A 15661-nucleotide genomic window follows, 5' to 3' on the forward strand; every position below is an offset into this window, starting at 1 on the left:
TGGCCATACAAAGATGGAGAATGGGTTATATGTAATGCAGGACAAGACTGTTAAAGCAGCTCAGGTGGTTCAGGAAAATTTACCAGTTCATAAGGGGTGTGTACATGAACTGCACAAAAACTGGGTCACGCCAGTTTTCGTGTGCTTTCAGAGATGCAAAAGGTGTGCAAGAACCTAAAAGTAAATAGCTGTAACTGTTTCCTAGATTGCAATGTATGTAAAATGGCCAAATCTAAGAGGAAGCCTGTGGTTTCTAAAAGTGACAGAGTATCTAAAGAGGTTTTAGAACTTGTCCATTGTGACGTGATAGGCCCTTTTCCACAAAAGACTGAAGGGGGCGCCAGATATGCTTTTCTGGTAATAGATGATAAACCACGTTTAAACCAGAAATCTGAGTGTTTCCCCACATTCAGAGAATGGGTTGCCCAAGCTGAAAAGCTCTTCACTCACCCTGTTGTGCAGCTGCAAACAGATAGGGGCGGAGAATTTCTGAACAAACAATTTGGGGCATGGTTGCGGCATAAGGGGATCATTCATCGCTTGACTAACTCTTATAGCCCTGCTGAAAATGGTCTGTGTGAAAGACGTGGGGCTGTGATACAGTCAGTAAAGGACTGCCTGCTAGTGGATGCAGGATTGGGTCACAACCATAGGCTGTGGGGCGAGGCTCTCCTGACAGCAAACTTTTTGATTAATAGAACCCGGTCTAGCTCTATAAAAGATATTCCTTATCGTGTGTTTGGGAAAGAACCAGAGTGGACAATGCTCCATAACTGGGGTGCTTGGGCACATGTAAATATTCTCAAAGCTCAGCGCCAGAAAGGAGGCGCTAGAGCGCGGAATCTGCGGTTTGTGGGATATCATTCCTATGGCAAAGGGTGGCGTTTCAATTTACGCCCAGGACGCGTGGTTCTGTCACGAAGTGCAGACTTCGCTGACCAGGACAGATGGACTGCGATCCATGCCAACCCAGATTGCCTACTGCCCCTGCAAGCAAGAGAAGAGGCTTATTCTCAGCCATTGGCAACGCAGGAGCAGGATGAGGAGGAGGCACAGATTTCCCCAAAGGATGTGGCAATAGATAATACTTCTTCTCTAGTGGAAGAGGAAGAAAAGCCAGAGATAAGGGGGGAAGAAGAAGTAGTAGTGCCTAGGCGCTCCCAGCGTTCAAACAAGGGCGTACCTCCTCAGCGTTTGACCCTAGGAGGAGTGAGAGTATGTAATGTGAGTTGTGTGGAACCACAAAGTTATAATGAAGTCTTAGACTTACCCCCTGGGGAACGTGCTTTGTAGGAACAAGCTATGAAAGAAGAAATGGACTCTTTTAAACGTAACAAAGTGTTTGAGGTCATAATGCCGCCACCTGGTGGCAGAGTGGTGTCATGCAAGTGGGTTTACAAAAGGAAAACCCTTGCATCTGGGGAACCAGGTTTTCGAGCCAGATTAGTAGCCAGAGGGTTCACTCAGATTAAAGGGGAGAGTTATGATGAAGTGCTTTCTCCCACTGTAAAGAGTGAAACTTTTCGTTTAATGCTTTCCATTGCTGCTGTAAGACAACTAGCAGTGCACCATTTTGATGTTGATGCTGCATATCTGCATGCAAATTTAGACCATGAAGTGTTAATGAGACAACCCCCTGGGTTTGAAGAGGAGAATGGTGCAGTCTGGCGTTTGAGAAAGGCTGTTTACGGTCTCCAACAAAGTGGAAGGTGTTGGAACCAGTGTTTAAATGAAGCCCTTGTAAAAATTGGTTTTAAAAGGAGTGTGGCTGATCCATGCCTGTACACCAAGGGGACAGGCAACAAATATCTAATGCAGTGTTTCCCAAATGTTTTTGGGCAACGGCACACCTGTTTACTAAAAAAAAATCTCGCGGCACACCACCATTAAAGCCCCGCCCCGTGACGTCAGCGCGCAGCGTCACGCCGGGAGGGACGCACAAAAGTGAAAGTTTTTTCCCTCCCCCTTGCTGGGGAACCTCCAAGCTTTGGGGGTGGGAGGAGGCAGCAGAGCGAGGGACTGAGGGACGGCGGCAACTGAGGCGGCGGCGGCTGAGGCAGAGCTGGGAAGGGGGTTTCCAGGGGACACGGCAGCTCCTCGAAAGGCTTCTCTCAGCTGCGCTCAATCCGCCTCGGAGAGGATTTCCCCTCCGGTCCCATGCGTTCGTTTGGGGCATCGCTCCGGCTGCTCCCTCTCCCGCCGCGCAGGAGCGATGCCTCTCTCTGGCTTTCCCTCCGCGCAGGCTGAGGGAGGGAGGGAGGGGCGCGTGTGACCCGTCTCTGCTGGGAGACCAAACCCAGCGAGGCAGAGTCGCGCGGAGGCGCCCAGGCAGCGCTTCCGGCTGCGAGGAGGAGCGCCAGGCAGCAGCAGGAGGCGCGGCCTCTCCTCGCCGCCGCCGCCCCGCCTCTCGCCGCCCGACTCGCCCGCCTCCCTCCAGGCATCTCGCGGCACACGAGGCAACGTCTCACGGCACACTCGTGTGCCGCGGAACACCGGTTGGGAAACACTGATCTAATGCTCTTAGTCTTTGTTGATGATTTGCTTGTAGCAGGGAGTTCCACAGATGAGATCCAGAAGCTCACAAGTCAACTGGAAAAGAGGTTTAAGCTTAAAGCCTTAGGGCCTGTAAGTAATTACTTGGGAGTAGGAGTAAGGCAGGAAGCTGATGGAAGCTTTCTATTAAGCCAGAAAGAGAAAATTCTTCATTTGATACAGCAGTTTGGCATGGAAAACTGCAAGCCAGTTCAAACTCCCATGACACCAGATTTCCCAAAGACAGTGTGTGATGATGAATTGGATCAGCCTGAGTTGTATCACTCAAAAATAGGATCACTGTTGTATTTAAGCCAGTGGTCCAGGCCAAACATCGCATGTGCTACAAATGTCCTGAGCCAACGTGTATCTAAATCCAGTACTGCCAATTGGTGTGCTTTGAAAAGGCTTATCAGATATCTAAAGGGGACATTAAATGTATGTTTGAAGATATCTAGTACACAAGACGAAAAACTAGAAGTATTTGTTGATGCGGACTGGGGAAGCTGTGTAGCTACCAGAAAATCTACAAGTGGAATGGTTATGATGTTTGCCAATTCCCTAATTGGATGGAGGTCAAAGAAACAAGGATTTGTTGCAACCTCATCCTGTGAGGCAGAATACGGGAGCCTGTCGCTAGCATGCAATGAAATCATGTGGTTTATACAGATACTAAAAGACCTAGATTGTAAAGTAGATTTGCCTATCCAAGTGTATGAAGATAGCCAATCGTGCATTGCATTAGCGGGCTCGGAAATAATGAAATCCGCATCAAAACATATTGCTATCCGTCATGCGAATGTGAGAGATTGTGTACAGAATGGGGCAATCAAACTGGAGTATTGTCAGTCACAAGATAATATTGCTGATTTTCATGGAACTTTGAAGTGTCAGGCATAGCCCTACTGGCTTTAGCCCAAACGTAGCAGAGTTTTCCTGCACAGCGAAGAAGCTAGTTGCGGCGGTAATGACTAGTCAGCTAGACTCAGAATAACTATTTACAGGATTTATTAAAAGGAGAAAATAAAACCAGCAGAGTTTCTGCATACAAATAAAGCAAAATAAATCCTCTCTTTCTCTCTCTCTCAAAACCATACACAGCACTTCTACTCCTAACACACCTCACATCAAACTAAGCTAGCAATCCCTTGATAACAGAGCTGAGTGCTGGTCGTTAACCAATCAGAGTAAGCAGTTTCTAGGTCAAGCTGACCTGGGCTTTCTGCCAAGAGTAAATTGACACTGCCTTGAGTTAATTGTCTGAAGCCAGAATCTGCAAGTTTCCCATGAGAATCAATTAACAGAAACTGAACACCCCCTCACAGATTCTGCTGAACAATTAACATCAAATACACCTATGTAGGAGATCATTTTTCCAGCAAACCTAAACCTTTGCACATTCGCTTGTTCTTTACCTTTGCCAATGGTTTAGTTAACACATCTGCTACATTTTCTTCACTTGATACATAAGTACAGGTGATTACATTGTCTTGTACACAGCAACGCACATTTTGGTATTTTACAGAGATATGTTTAGAACGCGATTTGAAACCCTCTGTTTTACTTAAGGTTATACAAGCTTGATTATCAATGTAAACTTGTACTGGTTCTCCACAATTTACATTTAAATCTGCTAACAAATGCTTGAAATAAATCACCTCGTTGCACAATTCACTCAATGCGGCGTACTCTGATTCCGTTGATGACACACTTACAACGTCTTGCTTGCGTGACCGCCAGCTGATTAAAGCTCCACCGACCATTACGACTAGTCCTGTGACAGATTTTCTATCTGGCAAATTTCCCCAGTCACTATCACAGTAGCAACTCAACCTTTCATCCTCTGAAGAATTTAATTGTAACATATAGCCAATTGTCTGTTTGAGATACCTCAGAACTTGTTTTACCCCTTTCCAGGCATTTAGTGTGGGTTTTGAGACCAATCTACTTAATATGCCTACTGCATAACTAATATCAGGTCTGGACCACTGTGCTAGATACAATAAACTTCCAATTACAGAGTGATATACATCAGGATGTTCAAATTCAGGACTCTCATCCATATGAAGTGTTTTTATGAAACCTGGATCCATAGGCACCACTGCCCCTTTGCAATCCTGCATTCTGTATGTAGTCAGTAGTTGTTTAATTTTGTTCTGCTGACTAATTAGGCAGCTGCCATCTTGGGCCCAGCACACTTCCAACCCTAGATATGTCCTAACCGGGCCTAAGTCTTTCACTTTGAACTTACTGGACAATTGTTTGGCAAACCTTTTAGTTTGTTTATCTGTTTTGCAGGCATACAATACATCATCTACATAAATCAGACAAAACTCTTGATTACTGCCTGTACCACGTACATAAACACAATTGTCAGCTGTACTCTGCTTGAAACCAAATGACACTAAGGCCTCATGGAAACATTTGTTCCAAGATCTTGCAGCCTGTTTGAGACCATATAGAGCTTTGTTTAATTTTAACACTCTATTGGAACCTGTCTCATAACCAGGCGGTTCGGCTAGATACAGGTCTTCTGATATTGATGCATGTAAATATGCAGTCTGAATGTCAAAATGGTTTAACAGAAGTTTTCTCTTTGCTCCAAGCGTTAAAATCAGCCTTACACTGTCCCCCTTGGCAGTAGGGGAAAAAGTCTCGTCATAATCTTTTCCAGGCCTCTGAGAATATCCTTGAGCCACTAAACGAGCTTTGTATTTGTACTCTCCTGTCACCAGAGGTTTAAGTTTGTACACCCACCTGCAGCCTACAATCTTTGCCCCCTCAGGCGCTGCTACTGGTGTAAAAACTTTGTGCTCATTCAGAGAGGACATCTCTTCCTCCATTGCCTGTTTCCAGCACTCTGCCTCCTCTTTTGGTAACTTTAACACTTCCTGAAAACTCTTGGGCTCTGCAATCACACTAAACACATTTGCAGTATCTGGAGAAAAACGCACCGGAGGCACTCCTTTGTTTTGTCTTTTAGATCTTCTGGGAGAAAATTTTTCTTTTGACCCACTTTCCTCCTCAGAACTACGACCTCTCTTTTGTTGCTTAGCAACTGGTTTTTGGCTAACTTCACTTTCCTGAGAGCTCTTATCTGAACTTTCCTCCCCCTCAGACTCTGACTTCCTGTGTCTACTTTCAGAGTCATGAAGCTCCTGGGAAGGTTCAAACCAAACCTCAGTATTGGCATGTAGTCTCTCCCAGCCACTATGTTCACAAAAACTGGCATTCCTGGAGATCACAATGCCATTTGTCCCTTCAGCAAAGCGGAAACCTTTTCCCAGCTCCTGGTAACCCACAAACACTAACTGTTTGGTCTTAGGATCTCCCTTCTTCCTCATTTGTTTCGGAATTAATACCCAGGCCTTTGATCCAAACACATGCAAATGGTCAGTTTTGGGTTTTTTCTGAAACAATTTAAAGTACGGGGTTGTACCTATTGTTTGATGAAAGAGCCTATTTTGGAGATAACACGCGGTGAGCATGCTCTCCCCCCAATAAGACATGGGCAAATCAGCATCGTCAAGCATGGCGAACATCATATCTTGTAAAGATCTGTTTTTTCGCTCTGCAACGCCATTCTCCTCTGGGGAAAAAACGTTCGTTTTTCTATGCCCAATGCCACGTTTTTGTAACCAATCTTTAAAGGCATTTGACATAAATTCGCCACCCCTGTCCGTCTGAATCCTTTTGAGTTTAATGGACAGAAATCTTTCCACAGATGCCACCCAGCCTTTAAACTTAGTGAACACGTCACCCTTGTTCTTCATGGGAAAAACCCAAGAATAACGTGTAGCGTCATCCACAATTGTTAGTGAAAAGCGCGATCCACCCCTGCTTACAGCAAATGGACCAATTACGTCCATGTGAACCAGCTGTAGTGGTGCCTCACTAACTCTGTCACTTCTGGGGTAAGAGACTCTGTGGGTTTTAACCTTTTTACACACATTACAATCAAGGTACTTGTTACAACTCTTTAAATTACCCCCATCAGCCAATTCAGACATTTTTTAGTACACTTTTCCAGCAAGCATGCCCCATTTTCCTATGCAATAAGTGCACACAGTTGTCATGTATAGCTTTGTTATTCACTGCAGGCTGAGATTTACTGACTACTGCTGCAACTTGAGATCCTGCTTTAAGCCAAAACAAGCCTCCCTCTGACTTAGCAGTGCCTAAAATCTCACCAGCCTTCTTAATAATGCAACTGTCTCCTTCAAAATGCACTTTAAACCCAGCTTTTAGCAAACAATCTACAGACATCAGATTGCTCCTTAATGAAGGCACACACAGTACATTTTGCAGACATTCACGAAGACAAGGAACAAAAACTGCACCCCCTGAAATCACTTCGGAAGTACTTCCGTCTGCTAGAGCCACCTGGCTGCGCTGTGCTGAGTTCTTGGAAACAAACAAGTCATCTGAATTCACGATGTGGCGAGATGCTCCCGAATCGACCACCCAGACCGCTTGTTTCTCATCAGCAATCTTGACCTCGCCGGTCACCAGCTGAGCCGACTGTTTTCGTTTGAAGAATTTCTTTTTCCGCTGCTGCTGCTGCTGCTGATCTCGTCTCTGCTCCTGCACCGGCAACTGAGACTTGACCAACTCCGGACATTGTCGTTTTAGATGCGCTGAGGACCCACATCGGAAACAACGCCTAACAGCAAACGCTGACTCCTCACCGGTACGCTGCTTTCGCTCCACCTCTGGCACGGCATGAGAACTCCTTCCAAACCGCCCACCTGTAGAAGCCTCTGCAGCCAACGACCTTTCTTGCCTCTTCTGCCATTCTTCAATCAAACGCCCAGTAACGTAACTGACGGATAAATCACGCTCCTGTATGCCTTCTAGAGACAAAACTAAATTATCCCAGCTTTCCGGGAGAGAACTCAAAAAAATAGCCACCTTCTCATGCTGGTCTAACGCACAGTCTCTTTCCTGTAGCGCTGCAAACTTTAACTGTAAACTGTGTAGGTGTTCCTGCATTGTAACCCCAGGCTGTAACATTGCCTTGTACAATGCATTGCGAATGAACAGCTTGGAAACCGCTGTCTCACGCACATGGAGTTCTTTAAGTGCTTGCCACACACCTCTAGCTGTCTTGATTCCCCTCACATATGGCAACTGGGAATCTTCCAGCCCCAAGACAATTGTGGCCCTTGCTCTTTGGTCTTTATCGAGGTCTTCATCATCAGGCTTCGCAGGAAACTTACTCACCACTTGCCAGAGACGATCCCTCTGCAGCACTGCCTGCATGCGTTCCGACCACAGCAAGTAATTGGAGTCATTCAGACGCTCAAAAGCCATCTGAACTGGTTGTGAGGCCATCTTGAGAGCGATGTCCCTGGAACCCGGAACCAGCTACTCACGACCACCGAGAGAGAGAACAGGAACCACAGCACCCAGCACTCACACGCTGCAGCTGTTGTCCTTCTGTCCGCTGCGTCACCAGCTCACCACGGTCAGGAACCAGCCAGGAACAACAACCTCTGGAACTACTGGAACCAACGCCGTTGATGCTGACACCACCGCAACTCAGGCTGGCAGCACAATGCCCATAACCTCATGGAACTTTGAAGTGTCAGGCATAGCCCTACTGGCTTTAGCCCAAACGTAGCAGAGTTTTCCTGCACAGCGAAGAAGCTAGTTGCGGCGGTAATGACTAGTCAGCTAGACTCAGAATAACTATTTACAGGATTTATTAAAAGGAGAAAATAAAACCAGCAGAGTTTCTGCATACAAATAAAGCAAAATAAATCCTCTCTTTCTCTCTCTCTCAAAACCATACACAGCACTTCTACTCCTAACACACCTCACATCAAACTGAGCTAGCAATCCCTTGATAACAGAGCTGAGTGCTGGTCGTTAACCAATCAGAGTAAGCAGTTTCTAGGTCAAGCTGACCTGGGCTTTCTGCCAAGAGTAAATTGACACTGCCTTGAGTTAATTGTCTGAAGCCAGAATCTGCAAGTTTCCCATGAGAATCAATTAACAGAAACTGAACAGATTTGTTTACCAAGCCTTTGCCAGCAACATGCCATAATGAATTGATGACAAAACTGGGTTTATGTATATAATGTATGTATGTATTGTTTCTGTTGGGGTCTTTCGCATTTAAGAAACAGGAGGGGTGTCAGGGCTAAAATGGCCGCTGTTTCTTTAATGCGAATAAAGCTGGGTCAGCATGACTCAGCGACCTGCACCAAGTTGTATATATAAGTGAGAAATGTTAGTTTGTTGCTGAGGCTGGTGTTTGGGTTGGTTGGTTGGTGCTGGTGTGTATAGTTGTTCAGTCGTGTTTTGCACAAAGACTTTTATGAATAAAACTCTGCAAGGATATTCTCATGGACTCTTTTTGTGCCGACAAGGAGACTGAGGAGACAAAGGGAGATCAGAACCCTTCCCTTTTTTTTTTTTTTTTTGCTTTTTACAAACACTGACAAGGACGCACTTTTTCCCCTCCAAAAATGAAGGGGAAATGTGTGTGTGTCTCCTATGGGGCGAATGCAGGCTTTCGCTGAAGCCTGGAGGGCGAGAAGGGTCACTCTCGCTCTCCAGGCGTCACGCAGATCTCCGCAAGACGTAGGAGCACGCGCTGAGCTCCCACGGCTTGCGGAGAGTTGCCTGTATGCTGAAGCCTGGGCATATCCCCACTATAACACACAAGTTCTAATTAAATCCTAGTATTTACTATATCTAAACATTGAGCACCACAGACTAATAATAATAGTAATAATAATAATAATTTATTATTTATACCCTGCCCATCTGGCTGAGATTCCCCAGCCACTCTGGGCGGCTCCCAATCGAGTGTTAAAAACAGTAAAGCATTAAATATTAACAACTTCCCTAAACAGGGCTGCCTTCAGATGTCTTTTAAAAATAAGATAGCTGCTTATTTCCTTGACATCTGATGGGAGGGCATTCCACAGGGCAAGCGCCACTACCCAGAAGGCCCTCTGTCTGGTCCCCTGTAACCTCACTTCTCGCAGGGAGGGAACCGCCAGAAGGCCCTCGGCGCTGGATCTCAGTGTCCAGGTTGAACGATGGAGGTGGAGACGCTCCTTCAGGTATACAGGACGGATGCCGTTTAGGGCTTAAAAGGTCAGCACCAACACTTTGAATTGTGCTCAGAAACGTACTCAAATATTCCTCTGCAGTAAAGGAGGCAAATGGAAGCCTTCTCATTGTCTTTGTGCTTACAAATACTGTCTTAAGGAGGGATGAACAGGGTGAGCCTGTGACCTGGATTCAGGAACTAAAGTATTTACCATCACAAAAGAATGGCCAGGCTGCCCAGGTAATGCAGTTAGTGACCATTAACAGGTATCCTTGAGGACAGGTTTTCTGCTGTAGACCACCTCCTGTGATGTATTCCTGCTGTAGACAGTCTCCTGTATGATATTTGGGGGGGGTGGTCTTGGGTGGGCAATTTGAAAAGACTATATAAGGCCTTGCACACCTCCCTCCTGGTTGTGGTGGGGGGGGGGGGACACTGTTGCAATAAAGATCAGGCTTCCTAGCCGCTTTGCTTCGCCATATTCTCTGGTTGGCCTCTTTTATTTTCTCCTACCAATATGGAACCCACTTAAGGACTATATGGGCTCTTGAATACCCCATAAGGGGAAAGGAGCAGGTTTTTTCTTATAACAAAGGTCGTAAGAATATTTTTTAAGATGCCTAGACAGCATCTTAAAAAGTAGAGACATCACCTTGCCAACAAAGGTCCGTATAGTAAAAGCTATGGTTTTCCCAGTAGTGATGTATGGAAGTGAGAGCTGGACCATAAAGAAGGCTGATCGCCGAACAATTGATGCTTTTGAATTATGGTGCTGGAGGAGACTCTTGAGAGTCCCATGGACTGCAAGAAGATCAAACCTCTCCATTCTGAAGGAAATCAGCCCTGAGTGCTCACTGGAAGGACAGATCGTGAAGCTGAGGCTCCAAGACTTTGGCCACCTCATGAGAAGAGAAGACTTCCTGGAAAAGACCCTGATGTTGGGAAAGATGGAGGGCACAAGGAGAAGGGGACGACAGAGGACGAGATGGTTGGATAGTGTCTTCGAAGCTACAGACATGGGTCTGGCCAAACTGCGGGAGGCAGTGGAGGACAGGGGTGCCTGGCGTGCTCTGGTCCATGGGGTCACGAAGAGTCGGACACGACTAAATGACTAAACATCAAACAAGAATATGTTTGGTTGGCACGCTTATTTACGGCAGGATAAAACTAAAACACACAAGAGCTCTATGAATCAGGTTATTCAGAAAATCCTTTTTACAGTATGGGATAAATATAATAATCTGCTGGAAAGAAAAACACCTCTTTGGCTTCCACCCACAAAAGCAACAGCTTTTTAAAAAATGCAATACAGAAGAAGCAATGGGCAACTTACAGAGATCTTTTGGACTTTTCGGAAGAAGAAATAAAACTGAATAAACAGGATGAGGTGGGAGGTGTGGTGGCGGATTGGTTTCAATACCATCAAATCATCTTGTTTGGACAAGATAAAGGGAGAGGTTCACAGTTTGAAAGAGATATTATTGAGAGGAAAGAGAAAGTGTTTCCCAAATTTCAGGTAGAAAACTGTCCAATCTGAAGAAGTGCGCATGCACACGAAAGCTCATCCCCAGAACAAACTTAGTTGGTCTCTTAGGTACTACTGAACAATTTTTTTAAAAAAAATTCCAAAATGTATGAGATACTATTAGAATGGGAAGCAAAATAAAACTGGTAAAATCTGCAATGATGCACTGGGCCAGAAATTTAGGTCATAATTAGAGCTGGGCTTGATGTTAATGTGCTAACTGTTTCCTAATATTTGAGCTGACATTATATCGCAGATCCAATGTGTATAAGGACTAGGAAATATCTGATTTTCAATATCGTGATAACTCGTCAGCTAACAGTTGCAATGTTCTCACCAGCTAAACCTCACAATATGAGCTGCTAAACATTGCCATGTTATCAGCAGCTAAAGATTGCAATCAGGGTGGATACAATCAATGATTTTTTAAAAAAAATTAAAATCAGATTTTTTTATTTAAATCAGTTTTTTTTATTTTAATCAGAATTTTTTAAAAAATAAAATGCTTTTAGAGGAAAAAGTCTATCTAAAGATAGTTTTATATTTAATTACATTATAGTCCAAAGGCTATTCATCAGGAAATAAGGATTTGTTTTTAATTATCTAGCATGAGGCTTTATATGCAATATTTAATTTTTTGGGTAAATGAATTCCATTAATCCATGTCAGGGAACTGACATCGGAGCAAAGCAGAGAGGCAAGGCTCCCCAATGATGCCGGAGAGGGAACCAGTACAGGAGGGGAGAGGGCTCCCGCGGGGGAAGGAAACCCAGGTGACACCAGGAAGAAAGGAGGGTTGGAGAGCACTTCGGAGGGGAGGCTCCGAGACTCTTCCAGTGAGGTCAGTGAGGAGAGTGGAGGACCACCGATAGGCACGCCTACTCTGCGCAGAAGGCTGCCGCGCAGAGAGGCGAGAAGGAGGCTGTCCGTGAAGGAATTCTTATGTTGGAAGAAGTTTAGGAAACGCCCACTGACGGATTCTGCCAGCGACTGAAGCAGTCGTGCCCAAGGGGGGCTGCTCAGCCGGGGGAAACGCAACCGCCTCACGCAGTTTGGAGCAGGTGGAGGTTTACACATAAGCAACCCCAATTCCCATGATAATCCATTCACAATGTCATGCTCTTCCAGAGGTTTTTGTAAGATTATTTGGGGAAGTTTTTCTAAAGAGAAGATATTGTCACAGATGCTCGTTTTTGCCATTCTCAAAAGTGTGAATTTCTGTATCTGCAGAGATAACATGCCTTTTCTTCACAGGAAAAATGTTATAAAATAAACATACAGAGTTGATGGAAAACCTTAATCCCATTGTTCCAATGCAGAATTATATAAACAGAATCAACCCCTTAAATTCTAAGTTCTAAGAGGTTCAATGAACAGATGGTTTGCAGTGGAAGAGATCTGCACAAGTAGCTAAGTGTGAAGCAGTAAAAATTAAAGTTCAACCTTGTGAGCAGAATACTCCACACATCTTGGGGTCTTTGTGTAATAATTGTGCAAGTCAGACTTGAGGCAAGCGCTGAAGGCTCTTCAGGGCTGGCAACCTCTTCCCAATCCCACTGGGTTCCAACAACCGCACTAACACTTAACTGTACAGAATAGGCACCTGGATGCAGAAGTCAATCCCAAGGGGTGGCTGGTAGTGGAGGTGGTGAAATGCTTAAGTTCTGAGTTTTTCTTGTGCGCTAAAACTCAGTCTGCTTGGTTGTTTTTTTTAAAAAAATGTTTACCAACATGCTATATTATTGTTTTACTTAAATAAATTGCTTAAGTTGTTATTAAGGAAATGATTATTTTTCTCCTTCCAATAAATTACAGCAGAAATGTTGTCCAAATATATACAGTTAACTTATTAAACCTCAGAATGATTTCATAATTATCTGTCTATGTATTTCTAATAGTGTAAGCAAATCAGAAATTTTTGATTTAAATAGAATCATACTGACTAGTGATTTACCGTAAATTGTGATTGAAATCAATTTGACTTATATCAAATCCACCCTGATTGCAATCTACCACAACGTCTGAAATAAGGCTGGAACTATACAGAGGCAAACACGGGGCGCGGGTGGCGCTGTGGGTTAAAGCCTCAGCGCCTAGGGCTTGCCGATCGAAAGGTTGACGGTTCGAATCCCCGCGGTGGGGTGCGCTCCCGCTGCTCCGTCCCAGCGCCTGCCAACCTAGCAGTTCGAAAGCACCCCCGGGTGCAAGTAGATAAATAGGGACCGCTTACTGGCGGGAAGGTAAACGGCGTTTCCGTGTGCTGCGCTGGCTCGCCAGATGCAGCTTTGTCACGCTGGCCACGTGACCCGGAAGTGTCTCTGGACAGCGCTGGCCCCCGGCCTCTTAAGTGAGATGGGCGCACAACCCTAGAGTCGGACACGACTGGCCCGTACGGGCAGGGGTACCTTTACCTTTACCTTCATACAGAGGCAAACAGGACAATGTCCTGGCAGCTGCTACTACTTAGGGGTCTGAAACGGATAAATGGAAATATTATCAATCCTCACACACTCAGTTTCATCTGCAGGGAAGCCAAGATGCATCCTAGCAGGACTTTTGGGTTTGGGCTAGGCTACCAAATGGTGGTATTCAGGACAATCCAAAGTATGGCTAGGAGTCCTAGTGAATACAGATAATCTGGGACTGCCAGACTGCCAGCAGGGAGACTGGGGAATAAGATGTGATGGAAGGGGAGGGGTCTCTGTCGAGGCTCCTCCCCTTCCTTTAACCCTTCCCTGGACTCCCTCTCTCCCTTTCCCCAGCCAGGCGCCCCACGACCCCAGGGAGAATGGGGGGCCTCAGCCCCACCCCCAGCCCTGCTTGGGGTCCTCCTTCCCCTTCCCGCCAGGGCAGCTGAGCATCTCTCGGCCCCCCAGGAAAGAGAAAGGGGAGTCTGGCGGTGCTGCTGCTGCCCAGGAGATCTTGCAAGGTGTAGATCCCTGCAGGTGTTGGGTCCCCCCTTCCCACCTGGATCGGGGCCCCTGTCGACGGGCCCCAGGGAGGGCGTTTTCTTGGGGGGGGGTATCTTCGTCCTCCCTCCCCCTCTATTTCCCCCCCTTCTCCCCCTCTTTACCTCTTGGTCCTCCGCCTCCCTGGCTCCGGATTAGTCTGCTCTCCTTGTCTGCAATAGAAAGGGGGGCGGCGGCGACGGGGGGGGGGCTCTTCAGCGACGCCCCTCCTCCTTTCCCTGTCTGGAAACTTCCGGCGCATTTCGCGGCGACACTTCCGGCTCCTTTTCCGACGCGCTTGCCCCTAGAGCTACATCTCCAAGAGCAGCCCCTCCCTGTGTCCGGAGGGGAAGGAGACGGGGCGGCGCTGCCTCTGGCCTCCTGCTCTGGGGGCTCCATGGGGACCCGGCCCCCGCCCCCCAACTGGCGGCAGGGAGGGGGGGAAGCTGGGCAAGTTTAGGCAGGGGGAGGATCTCCTTCTGGGCCTCCTTCTGCATGCCAAGCACTCAGCCGGGGTCCTTCTGCATGCAGAGCAACGGCTGCATTGCTGAGCTTCGCCCCCCAACAGCCAAGCCCAGCTTCAAACACCAGCCCCCCCCCCCAACTGGACTCAGAGGCAGGGAGGGACTCCAGACAGAGAGAGGCGCCCTTGCTCTGGAATTCCCTTGCCAGCAGGGAGACTTCAAAAGCCCCCCCCCCCATGACTCCCCCTTCCCTCATTTGGTAGGGAGACTTCTCATCTTGTGGTTGGGTCATTTCAAATCCAGTTTTTCTCTCTCTCCCTGCAATTTTAAGCAATTCTGGCTCTTAGGATCCCTGCAGGCTATTAAGTGTCGTTCTAACCTCCCTATTGCAGGAGGAAAGAGGAATGTGGGGCTTGCTTATAATATCTTAGGGTGGCAGGATTAAGATTTGGGACTGGGACTTTCAGATTCAGAGCCACTTTTCGCATGAGATTTCTTCCAACTATTGGAGGAAAGTATGTCTGAGGTTTATGGCAGAAATATAATTATTATGGGTGAATTTAATGGAGTAGGATCACTGGACTATGAGAGAACACTGAGGGAAAGTGTCTGAAAAGAAGGCAAAATACCAAATACTTTTTTGATATGGTTACAACAATGGATCTACTAGATCAGGGGTCAGCAGACTTTTTCAGCAGGGGGCCAGTCCACTGTCCCTCAGACCTTGTTGGGGACCGGACCATATTTCGGGGGGAAATGAGCGATTTTGGCCCGCCCGCAAAGAGGCCTGAAGATGTTTGGCTTTACCTGTCCCAGTTGTCGTCCCAATAGCCCCAGTTGGGCTTCTCCAGCCAGGTGCCAGGGCAGGGCAGGAGGCTGCGTGGGCCGGAGAAGACAGAAGCAGAAGCCCCGGCGGAGCGAAGGACAGAGGCAGGGGAACCGGGGCGTTGCTGCAGCTTTTACCCACCAACTGCTGCTGCTTCCCAACCCGCAAGCGACAGCTGCGGACGCTGCAACAAACCGCCTGAACGCCATGGGAGGAATGAAGGAGGGAGGGGGTGACGAAGAAAGCGCGTGAGGAGAAGGGGCGCAGAAAAGGAAGGAAGGATAGACTGAGGGAGAGGGA

At 46.8% G+C, this 15661-nt stretch overlaps 2 protein-coding genes across 2 annotated transcripts in view; both read right to left on the minus strand.

The window, feature by feature from the left end:
- The window catches only part of LOC144326617 (uncharacterized), a 28941-nt gene extending 14286 nt beyond the window's left edge, over positions 1 to 14655 (minus strand). Inside the window, exon 1 of the mRNA XM_077923146.1 lies at positions 14197 to 14655. Within this exon, the coding sequence (XP_077779272.1) occupies positions 14197 to 14470 (274 nt within the window). The 5' untranslated portion in view covers positions 14471 to 14655. The remainder of the gene's footprint in view (positions 1 to 14196) is intronic.
- The window catches only part of LOC144326624 (uncharacterized), a 297359-nt gene that overhangs the window by 98167 nt on the left and 183531 nt on the right, over positions 1 to 15661 (minus strand). The gene's annotated exons all lie outside the window — the stretch shown is intronic.

This window comes from Podarcis muralis, chromosome 2 (assembly GCF_964188315.1).
Source record: "Podarcis muralis chromosome 2, rPodMur119.hap1.1, whole genome shotgun sequence".
Taxonomy (NCBI): Eukaryota; Metazoa; Chordata; class Lepidosauria; order Squamata; family Lacertidae; genus Podarcis; species Podarcis muralis.